Source organism: Rhinatrema bivittatum, chromosome 6 (genome assembly GCF_901001135.1).
Source record: "Rhinatrema bivittatum chromosome 6, aRhiBiv1.1, whole genome shotgun sequence".
Lineage (NCBI taxonomy): Eukaryota > Metazoa > Chordata > Amphibia > Gymnophiona > Rhinatrematidae > Rhinatrema > Rhinatrema bivittatum.
The window spans coordinates 314,927,522-314,953,490 of record NC_042620.1 but is presented as its reverse complement, the minus strand read 5'-3'; the positions used below and the strand labels follow the sequence as shown (position 1 = coordinate 314,953,490).

At 45.6% G+C, this 25,969-nt stretch overlaps 1 protein-coding gene across 1 annotated transcript in view; it reads right to left on the bottom strand.

Annotated features, from left to right (window-relative positions):
* Positions 1–239: 239 nt before the first annotated feature.
* Positions 240–25,969, bottom strand: part of LOC115094460 — a 183,904-nt gene continuing 158,174 nt past the window's right edge. Inside the window, exons 2-3 of the mRNA XM_029607546.1 lie at positions 3,714–3,765; positions 240–1,759 (exon numbers count right to left, since the gene is read on the bottom strand). Coding sequence (XP_029463406.1) covers positions 1,526–1,759; positions 3,714–3,765 — 286 coding nt within the window. The 3' untranslated portion in view covers positions 240–1,525. The remainder of the gene's footprint in view (positions 1,760–3,713; positions 3,766–25,969) is intronic.

Here is a 25,969-nt window from a genome sequence, read left to right as displayed (position 1 = left end):
CACTCCAAATACCCCTAGAAGGAATCTCCTTCACTGTAACAAGGGTTTACATCAGGGAAGGGATATCAGGGAATTTAGTTTAAGAATTCTGTAGCAGAACTTGTTAAAGAAGTTTCATAGTAGGAATCCTGGATCTTCTTTTAGTTTTGCACTGAGAGTAATGTTCATCATCATTACCTGTAGCTCCATCTCTGAAGACATTTCAGCAACAGAAAAAAAAACCAAGCATACAAGATGGGTTTATATATCAAAAAGTTTGTTTTATTGCATGATCTAGCTAGAGTCATACAGTGGAGATGACACTGTGGGACACTGTTACAGCTGAGACTGAAATCAGGTACAAAACAACCCCATGCAGTCCCAGAGAGCCATGGCGGAGCTCTCTGATCAAAGAGGCATCAGTTCTGGCCTAGCCTTTTCCCCCAATATTCTGCAGCAAAACTGTCCACAATGTCAGGCAATCGTGGCTTTTCGCGAACTTAATCCACCAGGTTGCTTTTTTTCCTTTCTTTTCATCAGCCCGAGGTTTGAGGAATCTGGCGAACACGTTCCAAGACTTCCCTAGTCACCCTAGCAGAGGCTATATGGTCACCACTCACAATTCTCAGTTACATCTCTTTCTCCTATTAAGTAAACGCATCCAGATGAAAATCAATCACGAAGAGCCAAATCGCCCCCTTCCCCCGCACACACTCCCCCAACCCTCAAAATAAAAAGAACACCAGAACGAATGGCTGCGTCCCGCATGACCAGATAATGCTGCTCAATTGGGCTAACAACGCGGGGTTTGTTTGTTGTTTTTTTTTTCCCCTCGCTATAATTCTCGAAAACTGTAGCCCCCGAACTGCAGTGTGCACACAAGTCATAAAGAACAATAGCAGCACGTGGAACGGGCTGAGCAAGTCAGTCTCTTCTTGTTCCTGGCTTTGTCTCCTGCTCGGCGGCAGGTTGTGTAGCATTCCAAGCATCACCCCCGGATAGCGGCTTCTCCAGGACACAGCAAGTCTAGGGCAAGTGATGCAGATCCCACTGCGCACATAAATACAGAAGATGCAGTGGCAGCTGGGACCTTCCACAGCGCTAGTGCTCCAGTTACTGGGAGGAGATCCTTGCATTGCACAAAGGGGAAATCCCCCACCAGTGCCATCTGCTTGAATCTGGCAGCATTGAAAGACCCTCCCTTCTTTGCCAGGTGGGGCGGGACTGCACCAGCAACCCCCTCCCCTTCCCTGGGGGGCATCTCTTGTTCACCAGGGTTCTCTCACAATGTCCCAGCACAGCTTCTCTCTCTCTCTCTCCCTCCCTCCTGAAGAACAACTTTTTGAGAAGCCATTCACTTGGCGCGGCCGCGCGTAGGCACTGCCCTCCGGACATCTCCTCGCTCCAGCTACAACCGCTGGTCGGCAGTCCTCCAAGACGAGATGACGCTTTCAAGGGGGGGAGGAAAAAAAAATATATCTTTTCTTTGAAAAGGAGGCAAGTAGAAAAAGTTCCGTGGCTCTGCCCACGCTGAGGACAGAGCCACCTACACCGCAGAGCCGTCTGTGCACCCCTGGGATGAATGTGTCACGCCGGCGCTCCCCTCCTCCACCGGCAGCCGGGACTGGAACTTCTCCATCTGCTCCGGGCTGGCCAGGGTCTTCAGGAGGCAATTCTCCCGCTCCAGCTGGGAGTTCTTCTCCACCAGCTCCTTGATCTGCTCCTTCAAGATCTCCACCTCCTCCCGCACGGCGTACATCAGGTGGTTCTTCACCAGATCCTGCACAAAGGGCACAGAAAAAAAAAACAAACCCCGCGATTAATTCAGGAACCGCTGAAGGGTGCACATCTTTAAAATCAACGAGCTTTCTTTACTGAAATCCTTTCAGGCTCAACTCTTGGGGAAGACAACTACACTCTTCTGATCAGAACCTGGGAGGGGGAGGGGGGGATTACCACTCGGGTTTAAACAGAAGCAACAGGAGATGGGCTAATGGCAGATTTGCCATCTTCAATAAACAGGACCGCTAAAGTAGAACATGATCCAGCACAATCAGAAACCATTCTTCCCTCTTAACTCAGCTTAAGGCAATATGTCACGCAAGTCCAAGAAGCACATCATATTGTGTTTCTAATTAAACTGTACTTCTATTCTAGGCTAGGATTCCCCAACAATATACATCAAGCTGGAAGGGCGACTTTTATTTGTAACCCAATACTGCAAGGCAATTCCCAGAATGCTTCGAGTGCGAATAGACCACCAAAACAAGGTGCGCTAACCTGCCTCTAAATGACCAGATATGCCAGGAGAGTACCGGAGAGCTGACTATACAGGAGGTCTCGGCCAGCCGCAGTGCAGAGGGTTTTCAGTTATGCCATACTCCTGTGAACATGCTCTGAAAACCAGTGCACTGTGGTCTGACACTGCTTTAGGATTCCTGTATAAATGCAGCACAGCTGGCACACGCTCGTCTGATATTAATAGCAAATATATGATACTGCTGGCCCCACGTAGGAGGTTGTAATGGCTTCCCACCCTCGTGAAGTTGTCCTTGGCTGCTCCCAACAGAATTGTAGAGGGGGAGGGTCCAGTTTAAGGCACCATTTCCCCTCTTTCTAGGGGAAATGCTAAGGCAGTGACTCTGATCCTGGCGCACAGTTCGAGGATGGCTGACCCAGTGTTAGCAGCAGGCCACACAAGGGTCAGCTGCACTCAGAATGCTCCTTGTCGGGCACTTCGCCTCTAAACAGGCTGTTTATAGCAAGGGCTTATTTAGTAAACCTTGCCTATGAGTACCTAGCCTGCATATGCTGTGGGTCACCGGCAACCCTCGCTGCATCTCCCCTCAATCCCTGACCCCAAAGGACGCAGCAAACATGCATGAAAAAAAATGCAGGTGCTTCCTTGAGTGCAAGCAGGGTGGGGGAAGGGAACATTCTCCACTCCTACGCTGTTTTGCTTTCGAAAGGAGACACGGTTTACAGTGAAGACTCCTTACACTCTCTGTGGACACAGATGTATGCATGCCTCTTCCAGGTTTCACTCCCCCTCCCATCCCCCCTCCCAAGCTCTCTCTAGTCACACTGCAGTGCAGCTCCATCCAATGAGCTGTGCCAGCCACGCAGGCTGCAGACAAAGAGATCAGCCAGCAATCTGCCCAGCAACAAACCCCTGGCAGGAGCAGCATATTCGTGGGGAGAGGAGGGCAGGGGGCACAGGGAAGCCTCCTGTTTACACCGGCTAAACCCAATTTAGCTAGCAACGGCAATTTTGCTGCAGTTCAATAGATTTTCAGGGAGAATGGCCAGATACGGTTGCAAACGCATTAAATGTGGGCTATTTGTGTGTGTGGGGGGGGGGGGGGTTGCAATTCAAGAATTGTGCTTCCATTATGCAATGACATGGCTTTAATCTGCCCAATTATGACTATAAAGCAAAGGAAAACAACAGCTTTGGCATCTGTACTCTCTTGAAAGGGCCAGATGTGCGAAAGGGCCAGATGTGCGAAAGGGCAACCCCCCCCCCCTCCCCCTCCTCCTGTGTCTATGTGAAAAATGCCTGGTCCATCTGCCTTCAGAAGAGCTAACTGACCTTCGCTAAACGCTACTCTGAGGCTCAGTCTGGACCACACTAGTAATCCCCCTTCTCCTCGGTTTTTAATTATTTCTTTGAATTTACTGAAGCCAGAGAGAAAAAAAAAAATATCGCCACAAAACAATGAAGCTGAACTTACCATCGCCTGCTCGATTTTGTTGTCGATGGCGACCACGCTCGCTCCAGATGCGCTGCAAAACACAAGAAAAAAAAAACCAAACACGTTAAAAAATGAGCCCTGATGCTGTCATCACTTCAGCAAGAAAACAAAAAAAAAAAAAAGCCGTCAATCCTCCTTAACACAAAAGCCGCGCTACCTGCACTGGTTCAAGGGCGGAGGGGGCGCCTGGCTCCCCGCAGCCTCCCGAGCGGTGGCACCGCCGCTGCAGCGCCCTCCTTGGCGAGGCGAGGACCACTCTGCCCCGCCGCCTCCCAGCTCTCCTCGCTCTCTCTCACCACAATGAGCCGGGGAGGGGTGGGGGAACCCCACGTGACCAGACCATTCCAGTCCAAACCGGGAAAATCCTGCCTGCTGCCTCGCCCGAGTAGGCAGGAAACCCCTTTCTCTGATGCAACGGTCGAGATCTGCTCTCTCTCCCTCACCGCGCCTCTCCCTTTAGCTTTTTTTGCTTGCAGATATATTGCAACTGTGGTAGACTATAAAAGTCGTAACTATTTAAAAAAAATAAATACATAAATATACGCGCGCACACATCTGGGTCTCTTCCGTAGTCTATAATGGGAATAGGTAAACTATATTGTTCAAAACAGGTGCGTTTCGACGTTAAATATGTATCATTATGTGTGTGTGTACAGGGTAAAATATAGATACATTTTGCATTGCAAAGTACACCAACAGCATAAAAAAAATGAAATATGCTGCAACATTCCTTCACGCAGCGATCAAGAATCTGCAAAAACTGATTCAATATACTGAAAACAAAGGGGAATGATTTAAAAAAAAAAAAAAAACGAATTTTTTTTTTTACCCACCACCGGCTACTTTCACCATCTAATGTCGTGAAATTCATCAAAAGATCAGCCTCGGAATGCATTATAAAGAACAAAGTTTCAACCTGCCACCCCTGCAGTATCCTACAACATCGGCAGCACATCTTTGCATCCCCTGACCTCCGCCACATTGCATAACCCTCCCCCAACGGATCCTCTCCGGGAAGGTCGCCAGCCAGCCCTGGATCCCCTTCTTAGGCGATCGCGGGCAGATCTTTACCTGTTGTCCAATTTGACAGACACCACGTCCGCCCCGAGCAGCGAAGAGAAAAAGGAGATGGAGAAATTGTGCAGCTGGTACACCGCCACCTCCATGGGGCTTTTATACATCTCGGTGCTCATGGCTCTGGTTCCTTGGATCGCACGCTTCCTGCGCACCTCGCTTTTAGCGCTGCAGCGATATTAAGAGGGAGGTGGGGGCTTTTTTTGTTTGCAGGTAAGGGGCACAGACAGGTCGCTGAAGTGTTTGATGCTTGTTTGCAGCTCAGCTAAGTCTACGGCTAATAGCTAATTCACTGCTGCTGCTTTGCAAGTTACACCAGCACGAGACCAAACGCTGCCGAACACTACCGGTTATTTCCGTGCCCTGCCTGTTTATATAGGCGCCTGTTGACGTCATATGGTGTCAGATCTCCGCATGCAAATGAGCCTCCCCTGCAAGCCGCAGCTCTGTCCCCTCCCTGAACCTTGGGGCTGGGACAGTAAACACTTCAGCATTTTCCACAGCCAGCTCGCCTCCCCTCCCCCACGATCCCTGAGAACACCAAATATGAGCACTGTGGCTGCAGTCGATTCAGAGGCGGAGACAATCGCGAAAAACAGCTACACCCGCCACCGATGCTTTTATTTACTATTTTGTGCATCTCATATTATTGTTTGCTTCTTGGAGGGGCTTTGCATATAGGGTAAATTATGTGCAGTGATGATTAATAAGCAAACGAATCCAACTTTAATTGTTTTTTGTTGTGATTCGTCTTGCACCTGCTAGTGGAAAAATACAAAGGACAAGATGTTCAGCGATTTCAAAATAGCAATTGCAGGAATTTTTTATGCAGATGTTATGACTTTTTATTTCATTTTAAAGTAGCTTTTTAGGGATCTGTTTTATGGCTAGACTGAACAATTTTGTTTTCAAACGACATTTTTGTATCACATGGCAGGGATGTATTGTATATTCATACGAACAGGTTGATACTTTTTATTGGATTAACCGTACATTTCTTGACTGACTTTTGGGCGCTATCTCTCTCCCAGCAGCTCAAACAAAAGCTAGTCAAGAAGTGTCTCACATTAATCAACTAAAAAGGTATTACTATCTACCTCCCTGTCTATATATATCATAATAATTTACATTCTGTGCTTTTCATGTATCACGGTTCACAGGTCCCAGGATAACAAGTAAGCTGGCCCATGCACTTATCAAAAAAAAAAAAAAGTTTTCGTTTTCTGCAGAAAATTCCTGCAGATTTTGGCAAGCATAGTAGACAAGGTCACAGTAAAGATAAGACGCCCTTAAAAGTACATGCAGAAAAATTCCAAGAAACTCTGCAGCTAGCAGTCAGAATAATCTTGTCTTGCACTGAGGATTCCTGCTATGCTGCTAGTTACTGCATGCGCAATTTTTTTTTTTTTTTTGCTGCGACTAAAACTGAACACCCCAAGCAGGCCGATGCCTTTGCAAAGGTTACGTAAGTTTTCACAAAAACATGTTTTGACTTTTCAGGATCATTTAAGGGAGCGGTGCTAGTGTCTGGCCTGGGCTGCGGGACTGTCTCATTGGCGCATGCTGCCACCTAGTGGACAGTGGGAGACGTGGAGGCTGGGGAGATCCTGGCCCATATGATGCAACGTGTCTGACACCGTTTTCAGCAAGCACCCACGCATCAGCCACCCAAAGAACATTGTCTTCGATGGGAATGTAAATGAAACACAACCGAAACTCGCAAAGTAGGACCGCAAGCTTTTGAATTTAATGTAAGCACTGCATGAAACAAACACCTCCGTGCCACATTAAAAATTGTATTTATATTTCGCCTTTCAGCCACTTCAAAGCGGATTATGTTCAAGTTCTTGTGTGTAGACTAGTTGTAGCTTTTATTTTACCATAAACATGCTGGGAATGCACACTTGTGTGTGCTATTAAGCAGGTTTATAAGAAAATGTGGCTATTAGAGCATACCATATAATAATTTGTTTGGTGGCACATAGAAAATAAGAACAAAAGAAATTGCCATTCTGGGTCAGACCAAGTGTCTGTTCTAGCCCAGCATCCTGGTTCCAACAGTGGCCAAACCAGGCCACAAGAACCTGGCAAGTACCCAAACACTAAGAAGATCCCATGCTACTGATGCAATTAATAGCAGTGGCTATTCCCTAAGTCAACTTGATTAATAGCAGTTACTGGACTTCTCCTCTTAGAACCTATCCAAACCTTTTTTAAACCCAGCTACACTAGCTGCACTAACTACATCCTCTGGCAACAAATTCCAGAGCTTAATTGTGCGTTGAGTGCAAAAGAATTTTCTCCGATTAGTTTTAAATGTGCTACTTGCTAACTTCATGGAGTGCCCCCTAGTCCTAGAACTAGGGGGCACTCAGTTATGAAGTAAGGAGGGTATTGAACTGGTTTAACTGGTTAGGTTTTGATCTCTTTTATTGATGCAGCAGACATATTTGTTTTCTGCATTTATACTAGGTGATGGCAGCACACAAAGGCATACTGTTATACAGATCTATAGTCTAAAGTGCTTTAACTGCCATTGCACTACCTGAGGATATATTAGAGTACAGGCTGAGTGAGTCCAACCACCAAGGAGAACAGCACAACTTGCTGATACAGTACAGATAATTTCTGTTTAATTTGGAAACGGTGATGCTATAGCACCCTCTGTGGACATTCACAATACAGTTTCTCTGCAGGCCCTTGCTCTAACAAGCAACAACTTCAGCAACATTTGCCAGAGATTTGGTTGTCAGTTAAAACAGAAAAATAATCATATCCTCCTTTCCTTGTTCTAGTTTATATTTCACAATTGAGGGGATAATTAGTGCTGAACCTTGGAGAACTTTCCTCCTGCATAACTACTCCTGCCATTATCAGTCTCCTGATCAGAACCCATGCAGGCATCACAATGGTGCATGAAAAGTAGAAATACTGCATGAATAGGGAGTCGGGAAAGGTGATTTAAAAAAAAAAAAATCTGATTGTGGCCAAAGTACAAATGGCTTATTCTAAAATGCATAAAAGCACTAAAACGCTACTGGAACTAAAGAAAAAGGTGACCTAGGAATAAAACCACAAGAAAACACATCCAAGAAAACACATCCAAGATAGAAATAAAGCAGCAATACTATCTGTGCAATTTCCTTACATATCTTGTGAATTTATTGCATACAAGGAGTCTATTTCTCTCTATGTTGAGGGGAATCACTTGATAAATAGAATTCTTGGACTTATCAATGCATTATCTAGGAAAGATTTGCTATGTATGAACAACAATGCATTTGTAACACTTTAAATGATTCGATGTAATGTCATCATCTGGCAAACACCAAACATAGGATTGATGTGCAATAACTTATATAACAATTCTGGGTTATTATTATTGTATTTCTATGGTTCTACAGTCTGTGTGTGGGCAGCAAAAACTGCAATAAGATGATGATGTTTTAATCATGGTGCCACAGACCATGTCGTATCTGGTGCCTCTGGGTAATGGGGTATGCAGGTATCTTGGGATTTATGTAATAAGCACAGTGCTTAATGATTATTATGTAGACAAGGAATGCATGGATCATGGGGAGTTACAGATGTGTTCTTGTGTGTGTGTTATAAACAAGTGCCACTCACCAGAGGTGGAGTCTAGGAGGCAGCGATTGAGTCACTCATGGTGGATTGAAACAAAAACAGTAAGCTCTAAAGTCTCTGACGTGATGAACAGGTGACATGCTGAGGAGGCAGGGGGCGGAGCCTAGCAGTGCTTAGACAGTAACATTCATTTATGCAGTGAAAGAAATTCACCCTATCCATGTAATAAAGGGGGGGGGGGAACAGAGGGTAAGGGAGAAAAAGTGGGAGGGAGAAGAACAAAACGAGAAGGAGAAGGTGATGGCAGCCATTCTCAAAGCCAGGTAAACTAGTTTGGCTGGAAACTGCCCTCAGAGCGGGCTGAAAGCATGCAGGGGCTTCCTTGATGTGCGTATTTTCAGCCATGGGGAAAAAAAGGCCTTCCTATGGGCATATTTAGGCCAGGGGAAGAAAACAGCACGGGTACATTTGATTATCCAATGTGCTGGCGCTAGTTTGCCCTCCCCCCCCCACCACCGCTCGGCCCCCTATAGAAGTAGCAAGTGCTTTCAGTGTGCGCTTTGCACTTCCTGACTTTCAAGGCAACGCCAGTAAGTTATCTTTGAAATCTTATATAAAAGTACATTCATTAAAAAACTATTTGATAACTGCCCCGGGAATCAATATAGATATGCACAGGTACACCAGGAGGATTAACACCTCTAACTTCAGGTCAGTCTGGATCAAATGCGCCAGGACATCATAGGGCATGAGCGAGAGGCTAATCTCTGCAGGAACCACGCCAGCCCCTGCCAGACCTAGTGCTAAGTAACAGCAGCTCCAGGCGCAGGAATATGAGCTTGCTGCAGTGATTCTAGGAGTGGAAGAAGTGAGGCCAGCCAGTGGTTTTAACCCTCAGCGCCCAACGTGTGCACCCTGTCATCTCCCAGCGCACACAGGGGCCGATGCAATACGGGACGTTCGGCTTAGCACGGTTACACGCACATTTTTCGAGCGCAGAGGGAACGCAAATGCAATATCAGGTTTTATGCGGCCTTAAACGCACGCGGAAAATCTGCGCATACGACATAACGCCAATGGCATGCAAATCTTAGTTAAATGCACCAATTAGCTATTCGTACCCAATGCAGCTGAAATTTTGTGCGTCTTTAGCGAGCTTTTTAGTGATCGAAATTTTGCGCCTGCTTCACACTGGCATTGTGCTGATAGCTGCTGGTTTATGGTGTTTTCCCGTTTCTGTAACAATGGATACTGTTTATTTCCTTGTCGTAAAAAGAAACATGTGCCAGAACCGGGCCCACAGGAAAGAGTGGCTCAGTTGTAGGTTTCTTCTTGGCACAGGTGGGACTCCGTCTGTTCTGCTGGCATCCTAGCTCAGCTGCTTTGCTCTGAGTGCCACCCTCTGCATGCCCAGTGTCGCTAGCACGCAAAAACCATGACGCTTTTTCTTTTTGTCCTAGCAGCTTCCACTCAGTCGAGGCCGCTCTCAGAGTACGGCGCATAAGCCTTCATTTTTAACCACCCATAGTTTTAAAAAAAATTTTTTTTAAACAGCCTCCCCATACCAGACCTCATGTAGCCCGGCCATTACAGCAACAGTTCTGAGTCCGGATGGGACCAGGATCACAGCTCCTTCAGGGACCAGGTACACGCGCATCCCGAGTCTGGACGAGGGTATTGCTTTTCCGTGATGAACGGGGGACTCTCACCCTGGAGGCTGCCTCCGCTGCAGCCCGAGAAGCAAAAGCTGGGCTCAGATCTCTCCCATGGCAGAGTGGAAACCCTACTTTTCCTTTATTCAACCCACTTCCTTTCTTTACTCTCCTCCTCCTCCTCCTAGCTCTCTTCAGGAAGTCATCATGGGCAGACTCCCAAATCTGCCTTCTTTTATCCCATTTCCCCTTCCCACGTGTAACTCAAGTCCCACATCCTCCTATTCCGTCTGACAGAGAGCAGACTACTTCCAGAGCTGCTGCCTGAACTGGCCGTCACGGGTCACGTCAAATAAATATTCGTCAGGGGTGGGTATTCCAAACGTGGCACTGCTTGCAGTAGGCTGCCCACGGTGGATTCCAGGAGATCCCACCCCTCTTCCAGATAATGTCAGTACCGAACCAAAACAACGATGTCGAAGGGCAACGGATCTGTGCAAAAAGGGCTGAGGAGATTGTGTCTTGGGAGGAGAGGCTTGCTGGAGCAGGCCTCCTGGCCCTTAGAGGACATGGTTACATGCACTATACAAATACATCACAGGGTCATGCTAGGAGCTTGCAAATTTTGTCATGGGGATTAAAATACAGCAGCACTGGCCTTTTGCAATGCAAACTGAGAAACGCCAGGGTGTATCATCTGAGTTAGGGTTTTGTGGATTTGTTTTGTTCCGACTTGATGTACTCCAGGGTTTTAGAATCTCTCCCCTCCCCCCACCCTCAATTTTTATTTTGGTTGCTCCGTACAGGTGGCTTTGTCGCCTACGTTGCAGGTCATTTGCAAATGTGGATTGCATTGGAGATTAGAAGGCAATAAAACAACATGAATAACTCACTTTCCGGTGGAAGGGGACTGAAAGGTGATCCAGGCTGCAGTCCCCGGAGCCGTCACAGAACTCGTTCTAGGTGAGGCTGATGGCTTGGGAAGAATGCGAGAACCTCGGGCATCAGGTAAGGGGGTGGGGGATACTGTCTCAGTCTCGGAATAACTTCTAATCACCTGCAGCTTTAATAACTACTGCCACATGAAAGCAGAGGTGCACAGCCTGGAATCTGGCAGGAAATGAAAGATTTCGCTTAGCGGGGGGTGGGGGCTGGCACAGTAATCACACAAGTGCACTGCCAGGTTAACATAACTCTGCTGGGTAGTAGTCTGGATTTAATTAAAAGTAAAAGGTACAATCCTTAAGAAGGCTCCAAGCAAAACAGCAGGAATAGAAGAGAGACTACATGCTTCTGGGTGAAAACCAAAACGAACAGAAATGCCCCCACCCAAAGGTTGCAGAAGCTGAAATACATTTTAGTTTCTGTCCCTAGAGAGGTTGAAACACTGCAGTGGTGTTAACCCTATAAGGAAAGTGGAGATTCAGGGGGGGGGGGGTCTAGCCTCACAGGAGAAGGTGCAGTCCCCCCCTTCCCAGATTATATTCAGGCTCCTCTCAACTTTCTAGCATGTAGGAAGGGGAAAAAAAGAAGAAAAAACCTTTCCAGGCAAAGTTATTGCTTGGAAAACTATTGGGAGAATCCTGGGTTTTGTAAGCCCAAGTGACAAAACACCAGATCTAATTAAAAAAAATAATGAAGTTTATAATTTTTTGTGGCTTTCTGCATCATTCAGTTGGCTCTAGTAAAAGGTGTAATTAAGGCATTTGCCATAGAAGTGTTTAGAGGCAAAGCTGACTCTTTGTAGCTGCTGTGGGGGGAACGGTGGAAGGACATGTTATGAACCCATAGAAGCAAAGGTTGGGAACCTGGGATCCTGTGTTTGGAGGAAGGTTGAGTGTGTGTAGACATCTTAGGTTCAGTCTCACCAAGTTATTATCAAGTGCAAAGCGAGTTGTAGCTCTCAAATACAGCAGAGCCTTCAGACTGTGCCGTGTCACAAAATTCGCCTTGACAGCCCCCGTCACAAAACTCCACTGCTACTGCGAGCAACCGTAAACTGCTAGAAAACTCCCTGCAGCTTGGGTTAGATGCCTGCAAGTGACTGATAGGGGCATCTAACCCAAAGGGAGGTTATGTTACAAGCCAGAACCCGGTGCAGTGACACATTTATGTTTTTAATGCCCTGAGCATTATTGGTGCCTTCTACCACCCACCATTTCATAGTGGTATAGCAGCTGGCCGAAGCAGGAGTCAGTGCCAGATTGGGGAGGGAGGGGATGATGGATGAACAGTCATCTAGAACCCAAGCCTAGAGAGGATCTGCATAGGGTTGGATTAAGGGTAAGGGTAAGCAGTATTCACATAAGTGATACATAAGGTGGTGGTGGTCGTGGTGATGGGAGGGGGCCATAGCCAGAGTCCAGACCAGGCACCTGGTGCATCCCATGCTAATGGATCGCCAAAGCCTGCCCTTCTGTCGCAGCCTCCACTACACAGCAAAAAACTGCACAGTTAGTGGGTGGGCTGATGCCACCTGGAATCTCACCAGCCCTACACAGATTGCTGGGGCTGTGGAACTGTGCTTCCCTCAATGGGATACATAATGGCACTGCCTTAAGGGGGCAGGCAACAGGGTGCTGCAGCCTGGATTGGCCTTAGGCACAGGCCTATCAGACCTGTGCAGATCTCCAGGCCTAGCCTTCTACCGTGGGAAATATCACTTTTAGAAAAAGGAATGATTTTAAAAAGTCTCTTCAAATTATGGGGGTGGGAAAGGGGTGTTTAAAAATGTTTTAAGTTGTTACTTTTGTTCTTAAGTCCAGCTGGCCTCTTATGCTATATTATCCACCAGATCTTGCAGCTATTTTTTTTAATGCAGTTAATGCATGCCGCCAGTGTCTTTTAAGACTCTGTAAGGAGCTTTGCTTGCAATTCCTCTGCTTCCTTCAGAGCAGATATATTGACCGTATTAATGATGTCACAAAGCACAATAATCCATCACTTCAAGGACCAGCTACCAGGTGGTATAATGTGACTTTTGACCCAGTTTCTAAAATGGAAGGGAATGGTTAATAAAATGGAAAATGTCATAATGTTTCTGTATCACTCCATGGTGAGACTGCAGCTTGAGTACTGTGTACAATTCTAGCTGCCGCATCTCAAAAAAAGATATAATTGCACTGAAGAAGGTACAGAGAAGGGCGACCAAAATGATAAAGGGGATGGAATGGCTCCCCTATGAGGAAAGGCTAAAATGATTAGGGCAGTTCAGCTTGGAGAAGAGACGGCTGAGGGGGGATATAATAGAGGTCCATAAAATCTTGAGAGTACTAGAACGGGTAAATGTGAATCCATTATTTACTCTTTCAGATAATAGAAGGACTAAGGGGCACTCCATGAAGTTAGCAAGTAGCACATTTAAAATTAATCAGAGAAAGTTCTTTTTCACTCAATACAATTTGTTCCCAGGGGATGTGGTTAGTGCAGTTAGTGTAGCTGGGTTTAAAAAAGGTTTGGATAAGTTCTTGGAGGAGAAGTTCGTTAACTTTATTAATCAAGTTGACTTAGCCTCTGCTATTACTGGCATCAGTTGCATAGGATCCACCTAGAGTTTGGGTACTTACCAGGTTCTTGTGGCCTGGTTTGGCCTCTGTTGGAAACAGGATGCTGGGCTTGATGGACCCTTGGTCTGACCCAGCATGGCAATTTCTTATGTTCTTCATTTTAAGGCCAGGGAGCCAGTGGTGGCTCCCTGGCCTTAAAATGCTCCAACTCCTTCTCCGGAAGAGCTGCTGTTTACTTCTGGCACTACATGGCTCTCAAAGTTTGAGCTGCACGGTGTCTGACAAGATTGTAGAGGCTGACTGATGGGCGAGGCCATGATGGGAATGATGGAGAGTGGACTGGGGGAAGAAAAGGTGCAGGGGAGGGAAACAGTCTGAGAAAGAAAGTGGTGGGGAGGGGGAAATACTGGTGTTTTATCCAAGTGCACCTGAGCAACTGGGCCACTTGTATCTTTAAGAGGAGATCCCCTTGCCTAAGGTAGCAGTCGCTCTGTCCGGCGATAGTCCTGGCTCTCGCGTTGAAGGGGGGTTTTTTTTTGTTTTTATTTTGGCAACGTGACCCAGCTTGAAAAACGGAGATCACTAAATGCTGAAAATCAGCAAGATTGTAAGAAAGCTGCATTACAGAGCGAGAAGGCGCCCTATAAGACGCGCTCTGTGCAAGGTCACCTGGATTCTACCGGTCCCTCCCTGCTGCTGGCTTCCCCCGCTAGGAGCTGTTCATCAACCACTGCTGCCCTTAAATGCTCTTGGATCTTTTTCAGGAAACTCTGTGCCAGCTCCAGCGTGCCAGCCTCCGGATAATGAATGCTAGTTCCCCAGGGCCCTGCGCCGCCTCAATAATTAATAAGTCTGATTTCACAGACGTGACAACCTAGGAGCTCACGGCATCGCCGTGTGCAAACAGGCACAGCTTACACTGTTATATGAGGGTAGCCCGAATCCCTGCTCTGTGATTTCTCACAGCAGCTCCACCCTGTTCGGATATCCAAGCATAATGGTGTATGTTACATCTATTGGGGTTTGTGCATTCTTTACAAAGCAGAAATAAGAGCCAAGACATAAGTTGTAGGTGATACCTTTTTATTGGACTACATTTCTGATTAGCTTTCAAGACCTTCCAAGTCAGTGCAGACTCACTCTTTTTGTCTGCTGTTAAATCTATATTTTAACATATGCGTTGACCCTTATTTCTCTGTATCCAAGTACAGGCCTGGATTTGGCAATAGGCCCACTAGGCCTGTGCCAAGGGTGACAAATATCTGGGGGCAATAGAAGATTTGCTGCCTTCCAGCTATGCTAAATCTCACTCAGCAGCCTTCTGCTTCCTGGTCCAGGTCCTCCCCTCCCGCTGCAGAGGACAGAAAGGGAGGGGTGAGGCTGGAGGGAACAATAGCGCAAAGAAAAGCTGCTCTCCTCTCTATTCCAGTCCGGCAAAGGGAACAGGAGGGGAGGGGGTGAGGCCAGAGCACCCAAGCAGGGTGCAAAGGAAAGCCACACCGCTCCCTAATCCAGCCCCTCCACTCCCGTCATTCATGGACAGGAGGGAAGGAGGCGAGTCTGGAGCATAGCTAAGAAGGCTGTGCCTTAGATCCTCTGCTCCCTGTTGTCCCGTGGCTGGGGAAGGGGTGAAGATTGGAAGGCGACAGTTCCAACAATGCCCAGGGATAGCAAAATCCTAAATCCGCCATTGTCCCGGTGGCAACCACTCTATTTTATTTTTAGGGGCCTTTGTTTTTAGCTGTTATCTAATTTGTCTGAGGAATTTATCGGTGTTTATTGTAACCAACAAAAAATGGACAAAAAAAAAAAAAAATCGGTTGATATAAAGGACTCATTTCCCCCCCCCCCCCCCACTGATTTTCTCCCATTTTTGTTGGTTATAATAAACACTGATTAATTGCTGGAGGAAATAAAATAAAAGCTGAAAACAAAGTCCCCTATTTATTTTATGCTCGTGATATGATACTGCAGGCAGTACAGCAAAATGGAAGATAAGCACTTCTTGGCAGGTTAAAGGTCAGACGCAGGGAACCCAAGACCTGCCAATATCCATGAACCCCAAATTCTGGCGTGCCTTGCTGCTTCCTTATAACATGCTAAGAAGCTTTCAGTCAGACAGAACCCACATTCCAGGGGCTGCACTGGACACTGTAGCAGATTCCCGTGCAAGGCCTTGCCTAGATCTTGGGATAGACCCCTTGGTTGCATCACTATTAAGCCCTGGGCATTCTTATATTCAGAAAGCAGTCTAGTGTAAGTCAGAAATAGGGGAAGGCTCCATTCAAATGCAGCCCCTCCCATTCAGGGTGCTGGCATGGTCCCGCCTCCTGAGAGGGGGCAGTGCAGAATTGAGTTGGAGTTAGGGACAAGTGGGGAGTCTTTGCATAAGTTGTTTTTTCAGGCCCTGTCAGAGGAGCAAGGCAAGCCCTGATTTGTGGAACGCACCACTCTATTTTCTAACAGCCTCTAGCGATACCCTGTTTTTCCGCAAACACCTAGAAAGCCTCTCTGTTTCAAACAGCCTTCGGTCGCTCCTCCTCTTGAGTTGGTAAACCTTGTGCTTATGGCAGCTTGGATAATTCACTATTCGAAGACACGTATTGTTGTTTTAAAGATAATTTTACTGGTTGTTTTTTGTTTTTTTTTGGTTTTTTTACTGTTTTTGTTGTCAATTTTAATGTTGTGTGTTTTATTGTTGTAATCCGCTCAGCATGAACTTTTCAATATGAGCGGAATCTAAAAGGATTTAAAATAAATAGATAAATACGAATATTCAAAAATACAAAAAAAAAGCAGTTAGGAGGATTAATGTTACAGCGGCAGGACACAGAGTCTTCCAATTCTACTGAATCTGGAAAATATCTCCTCCTAGAGACTAACGTTAACCCTAACCTTCCCTCCTACTAAACTAGGAGAATATCTCCTCCTAATGACTCCAGAACTGACCCTCCCCTCCTATTAATAAGGAGCAGTCACACACAAGAGAAAAATTAGCTTTTCCTCTTCGAATGGGTTCCATAGAAATGTGGTAGAAGTAGTAAGCAATGCATCATGAAATGGGCCTCCAGTAATCAGAGCTATTTCATAGAAAAAGAGCTGCAGGTTGCACCCGTTAGGTTGCCTTGTGGTTTACAGCTCATAAATTTACTGGTTACAATCACATTTTTACAGTCAGTTACCGCATAGGAAAAGCACTGGCCCTTAGGGAGAGTCTTTCAGGAACTTGTGATACCACTGGGCAGTGCCTGCTTCCTTGATCGCCCTATGACTTTTTGGTACTTGGAAGAGGGAGATCTGCATAGCAAGAAAGAGACCAACTCTGTAATATCCAATGGAAAAAAAAGAGCTGGAATAATTGTTAGAAAGTGGAACAGGGTAAAATGCTGACGTGCTTGGCCATAAAAGAGGTCTCTTTAAATTAAAAAATAAATAAAGGCAGACTTGTTAATTCTGCTTTAAAGCAATTGATGCTTGTTGATTTTAGGCTAAAATCTGACATGGTATAAAGTTGGTTCCCTCCAGTTCTGAGCATTTCCCAATTTTGCAACACATCCCTTAGATCAGGGGTTCTCAATTCTGGTCTTTGAGGGCTACAAACATGTCTGGTTTTCAGGGTAAGCAATCTATGCAAATCAGTCTTGATCCTGAACCATATGAATGCAAATATATGTAATGAATATTCATTGAGGCTATCCTAATGAGAAACCCCGCCCTAGACGGTCCAGTAAACATGGAAGGGCATGGTCTATTTTCCTGGTGTTTTTGCTCTCACCATGATGATTTTCTTAGCAATCTGAACCATCTTTTCCTTGTTAGGTTCTGTGTAATAACTGAGCTAGCTTTTTTTTTTAATTGTGTGGTATTGTGCTTTGTGTTTGCTCGTTTTGTAAAGTTAAGGACGAGATGGCGTGGCACTGGCCATGCCAGTGTATCTCTGTAAACCTTGGGTCGCCCAGCCGTGATTGGCAGAGTCTAAACACCAGAAATGTGCTGCCAGGCAATCGACCCCAGATGCAGCTGTATGCATGCTCTGCGAGACTAAACAGGAAGAGTGCACTGGAGTTCTGTCATTAGAATAAATGCAAAATATGACACCTGCAAAGTGATAATTTGCTTTTGTCATTTTGTCTTTTGTTATTTCTTTCGCGGCCTTGGTTATGAAATTGCAGTTAGCATTAAGGGGACCCTGCCCTGCTGCAGGGAGCTTTGGGTCTTGTAAAAAGCCCTGGGCACAGCGGGTGTGTTCCCAAGCTTGAGTGAAGCAGGTCACAGCAATCCCACGAAAACTGGGCCATGCGTTACATAACCCTAGCCACACAGCTATTATTGTTCAAGGATCAGTAACGATAATCCTCTCCCTCAAGCACAGCAAGGAGCAGCCCCCAGTTCTCAGCAGTGCTCATGCCAGGAATCCATTCCCGTCCTGGGTCTCAATTCACTTTGAGGGAATTATTCCCTCTTTTCCCTCCAAAAGTGCTGTGCATTGTGTGTGTGATGCATGTACTAGAGAACAGGCACTGATTTTATGCACTGCTGGGTTTTTTCGACAGCAGGAATTAGCACAGACTATAAGATCCATCATGGAGTTTGGACAAAACCTTAGCATTTCACTGCTGCAAAGGTCCCAGGTATCACAGGATCAGTGGCCAGGTTGATAGGGCAGATGGGAACTTGCACCCTGGGGTATTAGAGAAAGATGCTATAGAGGCTCATAAAACAGTTAACTATTTATACCACTGTAAGAGGGGGCACCAGTAACTCAGGGTGAGGTTTGTGGGGGGTGGGTTCTGGGGGGGCAATTTTACTTGCACGGTCATACGTACGAACAGCACAGTTACCATCAGTGAAGATTTAATGTGATTTGGAGGGATGAAAGGTGAAGGAAGGAGTAGATTTGTACCGTGTTCTCTCTGCCGAGCTTGATGCACTAGCCCCCGCCTTGATGCACTAGCCCCCGCCTTGATGCACTAGCCCCCGCCTTATTCTAGAGGCTGAAGAGCTAGGCATCCGTCTGCCCTCAGCCACTCATCTGTCTTGTGTAAGCAGAGTAATCTCGTAATGGAACGCGCGCCTGCATACACAGAAGCTGCTAAAAATCGGAAAGAAGTAATTGCTAAACCAGGTGAGACATATTAAGGAGAGAAAGTTCCTGTTCACGCTAGGGTTAACCCTTTGCATGCACCAGAACGCCCCTCCCCCCCCAAGTCACTGAGGATGAAGGTATCAAAACTGCTTATTTTGGAGAGCACTAAATGTATTAGATCGTTTTCCTGGGGCTGAAGGCTGGGGTTGTAGAGGCATTGCTGGATACTCACCGCTTCTGCCTCTGGAAAAGGCTTTGGGAGCACAGAGGCTGGCGGCAGGCCATGTTCCCTCTCTCTCTCTCTTTCGTGTCTCCTGCACCTTCTTGCCTGGCTTCCCCTCTCTTCTGCTTCTCCAACCTCCTGGAAACTTGCTGAACTGACGAGGCCAGCAGCTCTGAGTGTTACTCAGAGAAAGGCTTCAGCGAAGGGACGTGCAGAGTCCAAAAATATAAAAAGGAGAAACTGAAAAAACTGCACAGACGTCCCCACGTACACAAAGCCGTCTCTGCACGGAGAGAAGACAGCAGAGCTGGGAGAACCCCAGACGACAGGTGTTATAGGAAACATTTCTCAATGCTTTGGGTAAACAGTGAGGACTCAGGATCTGACCAGCTCTGTTCAGTCATGCTCAGGACAGTTTGGGCACTGTGGAGCAATTCACCACTCCGAATATCACTGAGAGAAATCTAATCTTTTCAAAATAATCTAAGCAGCTGGTGTCCTCCAAGGTACTCCTAATGTTGCAGCGGGCTCTATTTTTGATCAACAGCTTGCTGAAGTCTTGGCTTTACCTCACTGTATCTGCTCCATGAATAGGCAGATGCTTAAGAGACGTACAAGTCACATAACATGGGTAGCCAGGACAGACGCTTCTGCCCACGCCCGTCCCTTTACAACCAATAAATACACATAACACAAGTTGCGATCAACAGGCCGCAGCTTTTATTCACAAACATCCCGGAGCCCGAGCCAGCTCACTGTAACAATCAATTCCCCCTCCCCATCAACCAAGGACCAGCAAGGCGGGGCAATCAGAGGCTATCCCAGCCTGTATGCAGTCACATCACGAACATGCTCCCCCCACGACTCCCGCCGCCGCCGAGCAAGGGACCGACCACGTCGACCCTCGCCACCGCCCAAGCAAGGAGTCGCACCACCAACAACTGCACCCAGTTGTTCAGTTAGGAACCACTGACCTGACACCTGTCAAGTCAGACACTTTTAACAATTGCATACTCCCCCAATCGGCTCGGGCTACCCGCCCCCCCCCCCCCCCCAGCTGCATCAAAGCCAGACCCCCAAACCGTAACAGAAACCAAAACATAGGGCCGGGCGGGCATCGACGTCCAGGCGCACGGCAGGTTAAGCAGCAAACGCCTGCTGAATAACAGAATCCGCCCACAACTCCTCCCACTCCCCGGGAACCAATCTGTTCCCTAGGAATCCCGAGGTTTGAAAATAAATCTCCTCACACACACCCCCCCCCCCTCCCTTGCCTACTCCTGCAGCACGAGCCCAGATACGGGCAGCCGCAGCTTCCCCCCAACTGTAACCCCGGCTTGTCAGGGAAAGGCCTGGCACCATATTACGTTGACCAGCCGGGTACAAGACCCACCTGACCTTGCAAACCATTTGTACACGAAGTCCACAAGTAGAGGCTGCAGATCCTGGGCTTAGCCTACGAGCAGGAATACAGTGGCACAGCCACTGGAACAGATCAGATCTATTCTTTCAGTATTTTATACCAAAAATCAAATAAGTCCCCCTCAATAGGAAAAACGGAACAGGCTGTCATCTGGATCTTAACTGCTTCAAAGCCATGCGGGAGAAGGTCAATGTCTTGGACAACCCCCCCTGTGTGAAAGGGGGCAGGGGGTCCAATAATGACAGAGCACCTCGCTGAAACCTGCAGACTCCACAAAAGCCCGAGTGGGGCAAACGGAAGTCGGCACATTGAGCATTCCCGCCAAACAATGACTCCCGTCTGGAAGGTGCTATCTGATGCCATGCATTGCACCTGTGGACTTGTGGTTCTGATGCCCTTATGGAGAGAGAGGCTACAAACAGGATGATCCTGGAAGAAATCACACATTGCCATGGCTCTCAGTGGTAATGTAGAGAATGCTCCCTATATTTTTGTTTTTATGGACCACTCCCCCCCAAGCAGGCTTTCTAGCTGCTGAAAAATCTGCTTCACCTCAGGCCCCCACCCTCTTCATAGGTAAGTGTTCCACTGTAGCCCTTAAAAACACAAAGCTATTATCTCCCAAACTCTCTTACAAGCTCAAGCATGAGGCAAGTGAATGAAAGATTTGTTTTTACTTTAAGGAAACTGAATTATGAACATTTATGAAAGAATCACAAATTGGCAGGTAGCTAAATCAAAAGCCCTGGTTATTGATGATGCTAGTGTTCACAAATTTCATACTGGTGCTAACTAAGCCTATTCATTATGCATGCACTTCCGTGTGCCAATACCCGCATGTGTGTGGTTTTTATATGCTGTGAGAATTGTACATAGAGGGCCTGATTTAAAAAAAAAAAAAAAAAAAAGATTTACTTGCCTAAAATTGGGTTTTATATGTGTAAATACACTTTACCCATGTTAGTGGGCTTTTGAAAATTGCTACAATATAAGCCATTGAATTATCCATTGGATTTGCCCGCATAAATGCACTTTATGCAGGCAAATGGTTTTTGAAAATTGCTACAGTTGTATGTTACATATAAACGCATAACTTCTTTGAAAATTCACCTGTCAATCTTCTTGGTTTGGGAAGAGAAAGAACTTCCGATGGCCACAAGTCCTTGATCTCATCCAAGATCCCAACCATTTTATTAAGCAGGTATGTCCAATATCTAACACTTAATTTAAAAGGATATCTGAAAGATAACGTGAGCTGAAAACAAAAGTTCAAACAGAGATCTTCCCACTCTCTCCTAGCCATCCAAAGAGTTATTTGCATCATGAAACAGTGAACTGTATTGGAGCCCTGGCTGTCGCAGGTGGGTTTCACCTGAGAAAGAGCCCTGCAAAAGCCAAGATTTAAGCTCAAGCAGAGGACAGAATTTTGTATAATGAAAGTGATTATGCACGTCCACCTTAGACTGGTCCAGACATTTTTACATTTACAAAGCAAAGCTGATGAGCTCTTACCAGGTTAATGGATTGTGAAAGATAATTATGTAGTGACCAAAATTCTGAACCCAATTGATTTTAATCTTCCAACCAAATTATGAAGCTGCATGATCAGCAATATGCCTAACTGTATAACCAGCTATAGACCCAACTACAGAACAGCTATAAATCCAACGGTGTGATCAGCTGTAGAGCCAGCAAGAGATCCTAATTACTTAGCCAGCTACTGAGCCAATTATAGAAATAATTCTAAAGCAATCTCCTGAGCTTGCCGTAGACCTGGCCATAGAATCAATTCAGCTAAAGAGCTGCCTATGCAACTGGCAAAGTGACCAACTATCTTTTCTTGTTCCGCGCTTATGCAGATGACACATCGGTTTTTAAAGTCAATGGAAAATGAAAATGCAGAAAATTATTTTGCACAATAAAGTGATCACATATTTTTATAAAACTATAACGACTGGTAGAAAACTAAAATATTTTGTATTTTTAAAATTAGGGATGATTCAAGTATCAAAACCATGAGGGCATTAAGCAGCATCCTTCCTAACCAAGTAAAATAAAACGTTTATTCTCCAACTTCCTGCTAAATATATATCTTGTTAAATGTCATATTTTTATTTCGTAAAGGAAAAGATGTCTACAATATCCTATATTATCATTGGCGATAAACTGGTATTCAAAATATTCCTTGGTTAACACATTGATCACACAGTAAGCTGAATGGTTCAATGTTTCTGTAACATGCTTGACATAAAATGGCAGTGACTGTACAGATTGAGTTTTGCAGTAATATATGTAACCCCCTTTTCTTCAGGGTCCTTCCTGGAACAGACCAGGGGCCACCTTGGAGTTCCGCAGAGCACTAATCAACTTGCTGCAGTAGTGGAATCAAGATTCTATAGTAGGGGGCAGCACAGCTGCTCGGCTTAAGGGGATCAATTCTCAATCTGTCAATTATCTGTCCACACGCCAAGCATTGTCCCAAAATAAAACAGATTTTAATGAAGACAAAAATTAGATTCCACTGATACAAAAACAAAGGAGATAACATTTCTACAAATTAACAGCCCATAAATGCAGAAATACAATTTCTCCTAATTTGAGCAATATTTCTGGAAACTAGGACTTCCTCTTACTTTCAAGAAGCCTCCATTAAAGACTGGTTGAAACCTAGAGCGTCTTCTTTAAACAATATATAAATACCTGGTCGGTGCCTTCTGTCTCCCAGACAAGCATTCCTTATCCCATAGATTATACAGCCAAATATCAGCATATGAAGTATTTACTTGCCAAAATGATAGGTTACTTCTCCTCTGCTTAAAACCGTCCCAACCGGAGGACAGAATTGCATTTATAATCAGTTTTTGGAAAATCTTCTACAATAAAACGCCGATTGTGATAAATTTCAGGAACAACTTGTGAGACTGGAAAATTGGGCATCAAAATGGCAGATGAAATTTAATGTGGATAAGTGCAAGGTGATGCATATAGGGAAAAATAACTCATGCTATAGTTACACAATGTTAGGTTCCATATTAGGTGCTACTACCCAAGAAAGAGATCTAGGCGTCATAGTGGATAACACATTGAAATCATCTGTTCAGTGTACTGCGGCAGTCAAAAACGCAAACAGAATGTTGGGAATTATTAGAAAGGGAATGGTGAACAAAACGGAAAATGTCATAATGCCTCTGTATCGCTCCATGGTGAGACTGCACCTTGAATACTGTGTACAATTCTGGTTAGCATGCTGGGTCAGACCAAGGGTCCATCAAGCCTAGCATACTGTTTCCAACAGAGGCCAAACCAGGCCACAAGAACCTGGCAATTATCCAAACACTAAGAAGATCCCATGCTACTGATGCAATTAATAGCAGTGGCTATTCCCTAAGTAAACTTGATTAATAGCCGTTAATGGACTTCTCCAAGAACTTATCCAAACCTTTTTTGAACCCAGCTACACTAACTGCACTAACCACATCCTCTGGCAACAAACTCCAAAGCTTTATTGTGCGTTGAGTGAAAAATAATTTTCTCCGATTAGTCTTAAATGTGCTACTTGCTAACTTCATGGAATGCCCCCCTAGTCCTTCCCGTGTGGTGTTCTCCCTGTTACACATCTACCATACCGCTTTTGTGACTTTGTGGAAGAGAGGAAGTACTCTTGCTGCAAATGAGGTCCATATTCAGCCGCTGTGTGGCTCAAGAAGTTAGACAGATAAACTTATCCAGCTAATCAGTGCTGTGTGTTCATCTTAAAGTTAGCCGGATAAGTTTATCCGGCTAACTTTAGGACAGGTCAGCTGGCTAACTCAGCTTCTCCCACTTAAGTTCCCGGAATACCCCTAACTCATCCGGCTACGTTCCCAAATTGTCATTTAGCTGGGTAACGGTTGAATATGGAGCTCTATAGAATTGCAGAGACCCTGTAGAATTTCAGTGACTGTAATGATTTGCCATAGGAAAGCAGCACTTCTGCTGGCGAGGTACCACTCTCTTATGGACTCATTTTCACTCTGATCCAGCCTGGGGGGTGGAACCCTTTTAATGTCCCATGTTTGCCTTCCTTCTATTATTAGCCTTGCCTACTGCATGCAGCTGGCCTGCAGCAAATCAAGTCCTTGTTTGTCTCTGTAATTAACAGCTGGAGGCTTTCTGTGGGCCTAGGTGCAAACTGCACTTTGTTCTAGGAAGAATGACAGCCCAGCAGGGTTTAACTTCACATTGTTTGTTTACATAGGCCTGCCCAGTTGCAACATTGCTTCTTTCCTAATTAAGATAATGGATTCCTGAGCTTTTCATAGTATAATGTCACATCATTCTCTTCCTTGTTGACTTTCCCTTTCGACTTCAGGAAAAATGTCTTTCCCCCGACAATAGTTCTTGCTGGTTATTAGTAATTACCTCAGCAGTAATCCCCCAGTGACCAAGGCATTTAACTGACAGTTTGTCTAATCCCCCAGCTGTTTGAGCACTCAAGGGCCCTTATCACAGCCAAGGCATTGCTAGCAGTTAATGTCTAGGCCAGCCAGAGCCTTCTTTGCTAGTCTTTAGAGAGAGACAGGTGAGGTTTCTATTAATTTTCTGTAGACTGAAATCAGGATATTAAGATAGGTGAAATGCATTAGAAATAATGGAACTCAGAGCCTGGGGCTCCAAAGGGTTAAAAGTCTGTGTTGTTTTGCAAGCTGAGGGTGTGTTTCCTACTTAAAAAAAAAAAAAAAAAAGCTATTCTATGCCTTGTGCTGCAGGAATTGCCTGGTGCATGTGACTCCTCAAGCTCTTCTCTCCAGTCTCCCCCATTTAGGAAAACTGAGCGTTCAGTATTAATTCATCTATAGGAGGTTGTAGGGCACAGCAGTGTCGTGGACCCATTTCAACGTGGTCACAGCCTAGAGACCTGGATGGAAGGGGAGCTATGCTTGGGATCCCACCTGATATTACCTCAGCTTCCCCTACTGTTCAGGGTTGGAATTGTAACTCCATGCAGAAATGTTACCCCAGGTTACCTCGTTTCTTCATTTCCTTCCTCTGTCCATTTCTTGTCTGCTATGTTTAACCAACCTAAATGTTTATGTTTCGGCCCTAGACTATAGCAAATGTGCCTAGGGGACACATTTTCTTCTTGGAAACCACTTATGTCTGGTGTACCTCAGGGTTCAGCTCAATCCACTATGCTGTGTAAAATCTACTTTACAACCCTTGGGGAAAGCACTTTCCTCTGAGTGCAAGGTCTCCGTTTTGTGCCGATGACATCCAACTCTTCCTGCCCAATATTCAAATAGCTTTATCTACTCTCAGGCTGTGAAAATGCAATGAACATCTGCAGACTGAACAGTAACCTTGATCTGGATTAAAAACAAACAGGTATATAATGTGGATTCATTTAAATTTACCCCCTGATGAAATCAGTACAGCCAAAATGGCAAGAAATGACCTTTTTGCTTCTGTCTGAAATGAGAAATCTATGCATGCTGACTCAAAAAAAAAACTTGCGATGAGGAATCAAGCAGGGGCCAGGTCTGCTTTCTATACTGGTTTGTTTTTAAAAAAGGTTGAACTATCCGCTCCCGGCGGATGATCTGAAGACTGTTCTACCGTGACTGGTGTTCAGTACCATCGATTACTGCAACGTCGTTGGTCTGTTGCAAGTTTTGCAGCTTGTTCAGAATGCTGCCACCCGTATCAG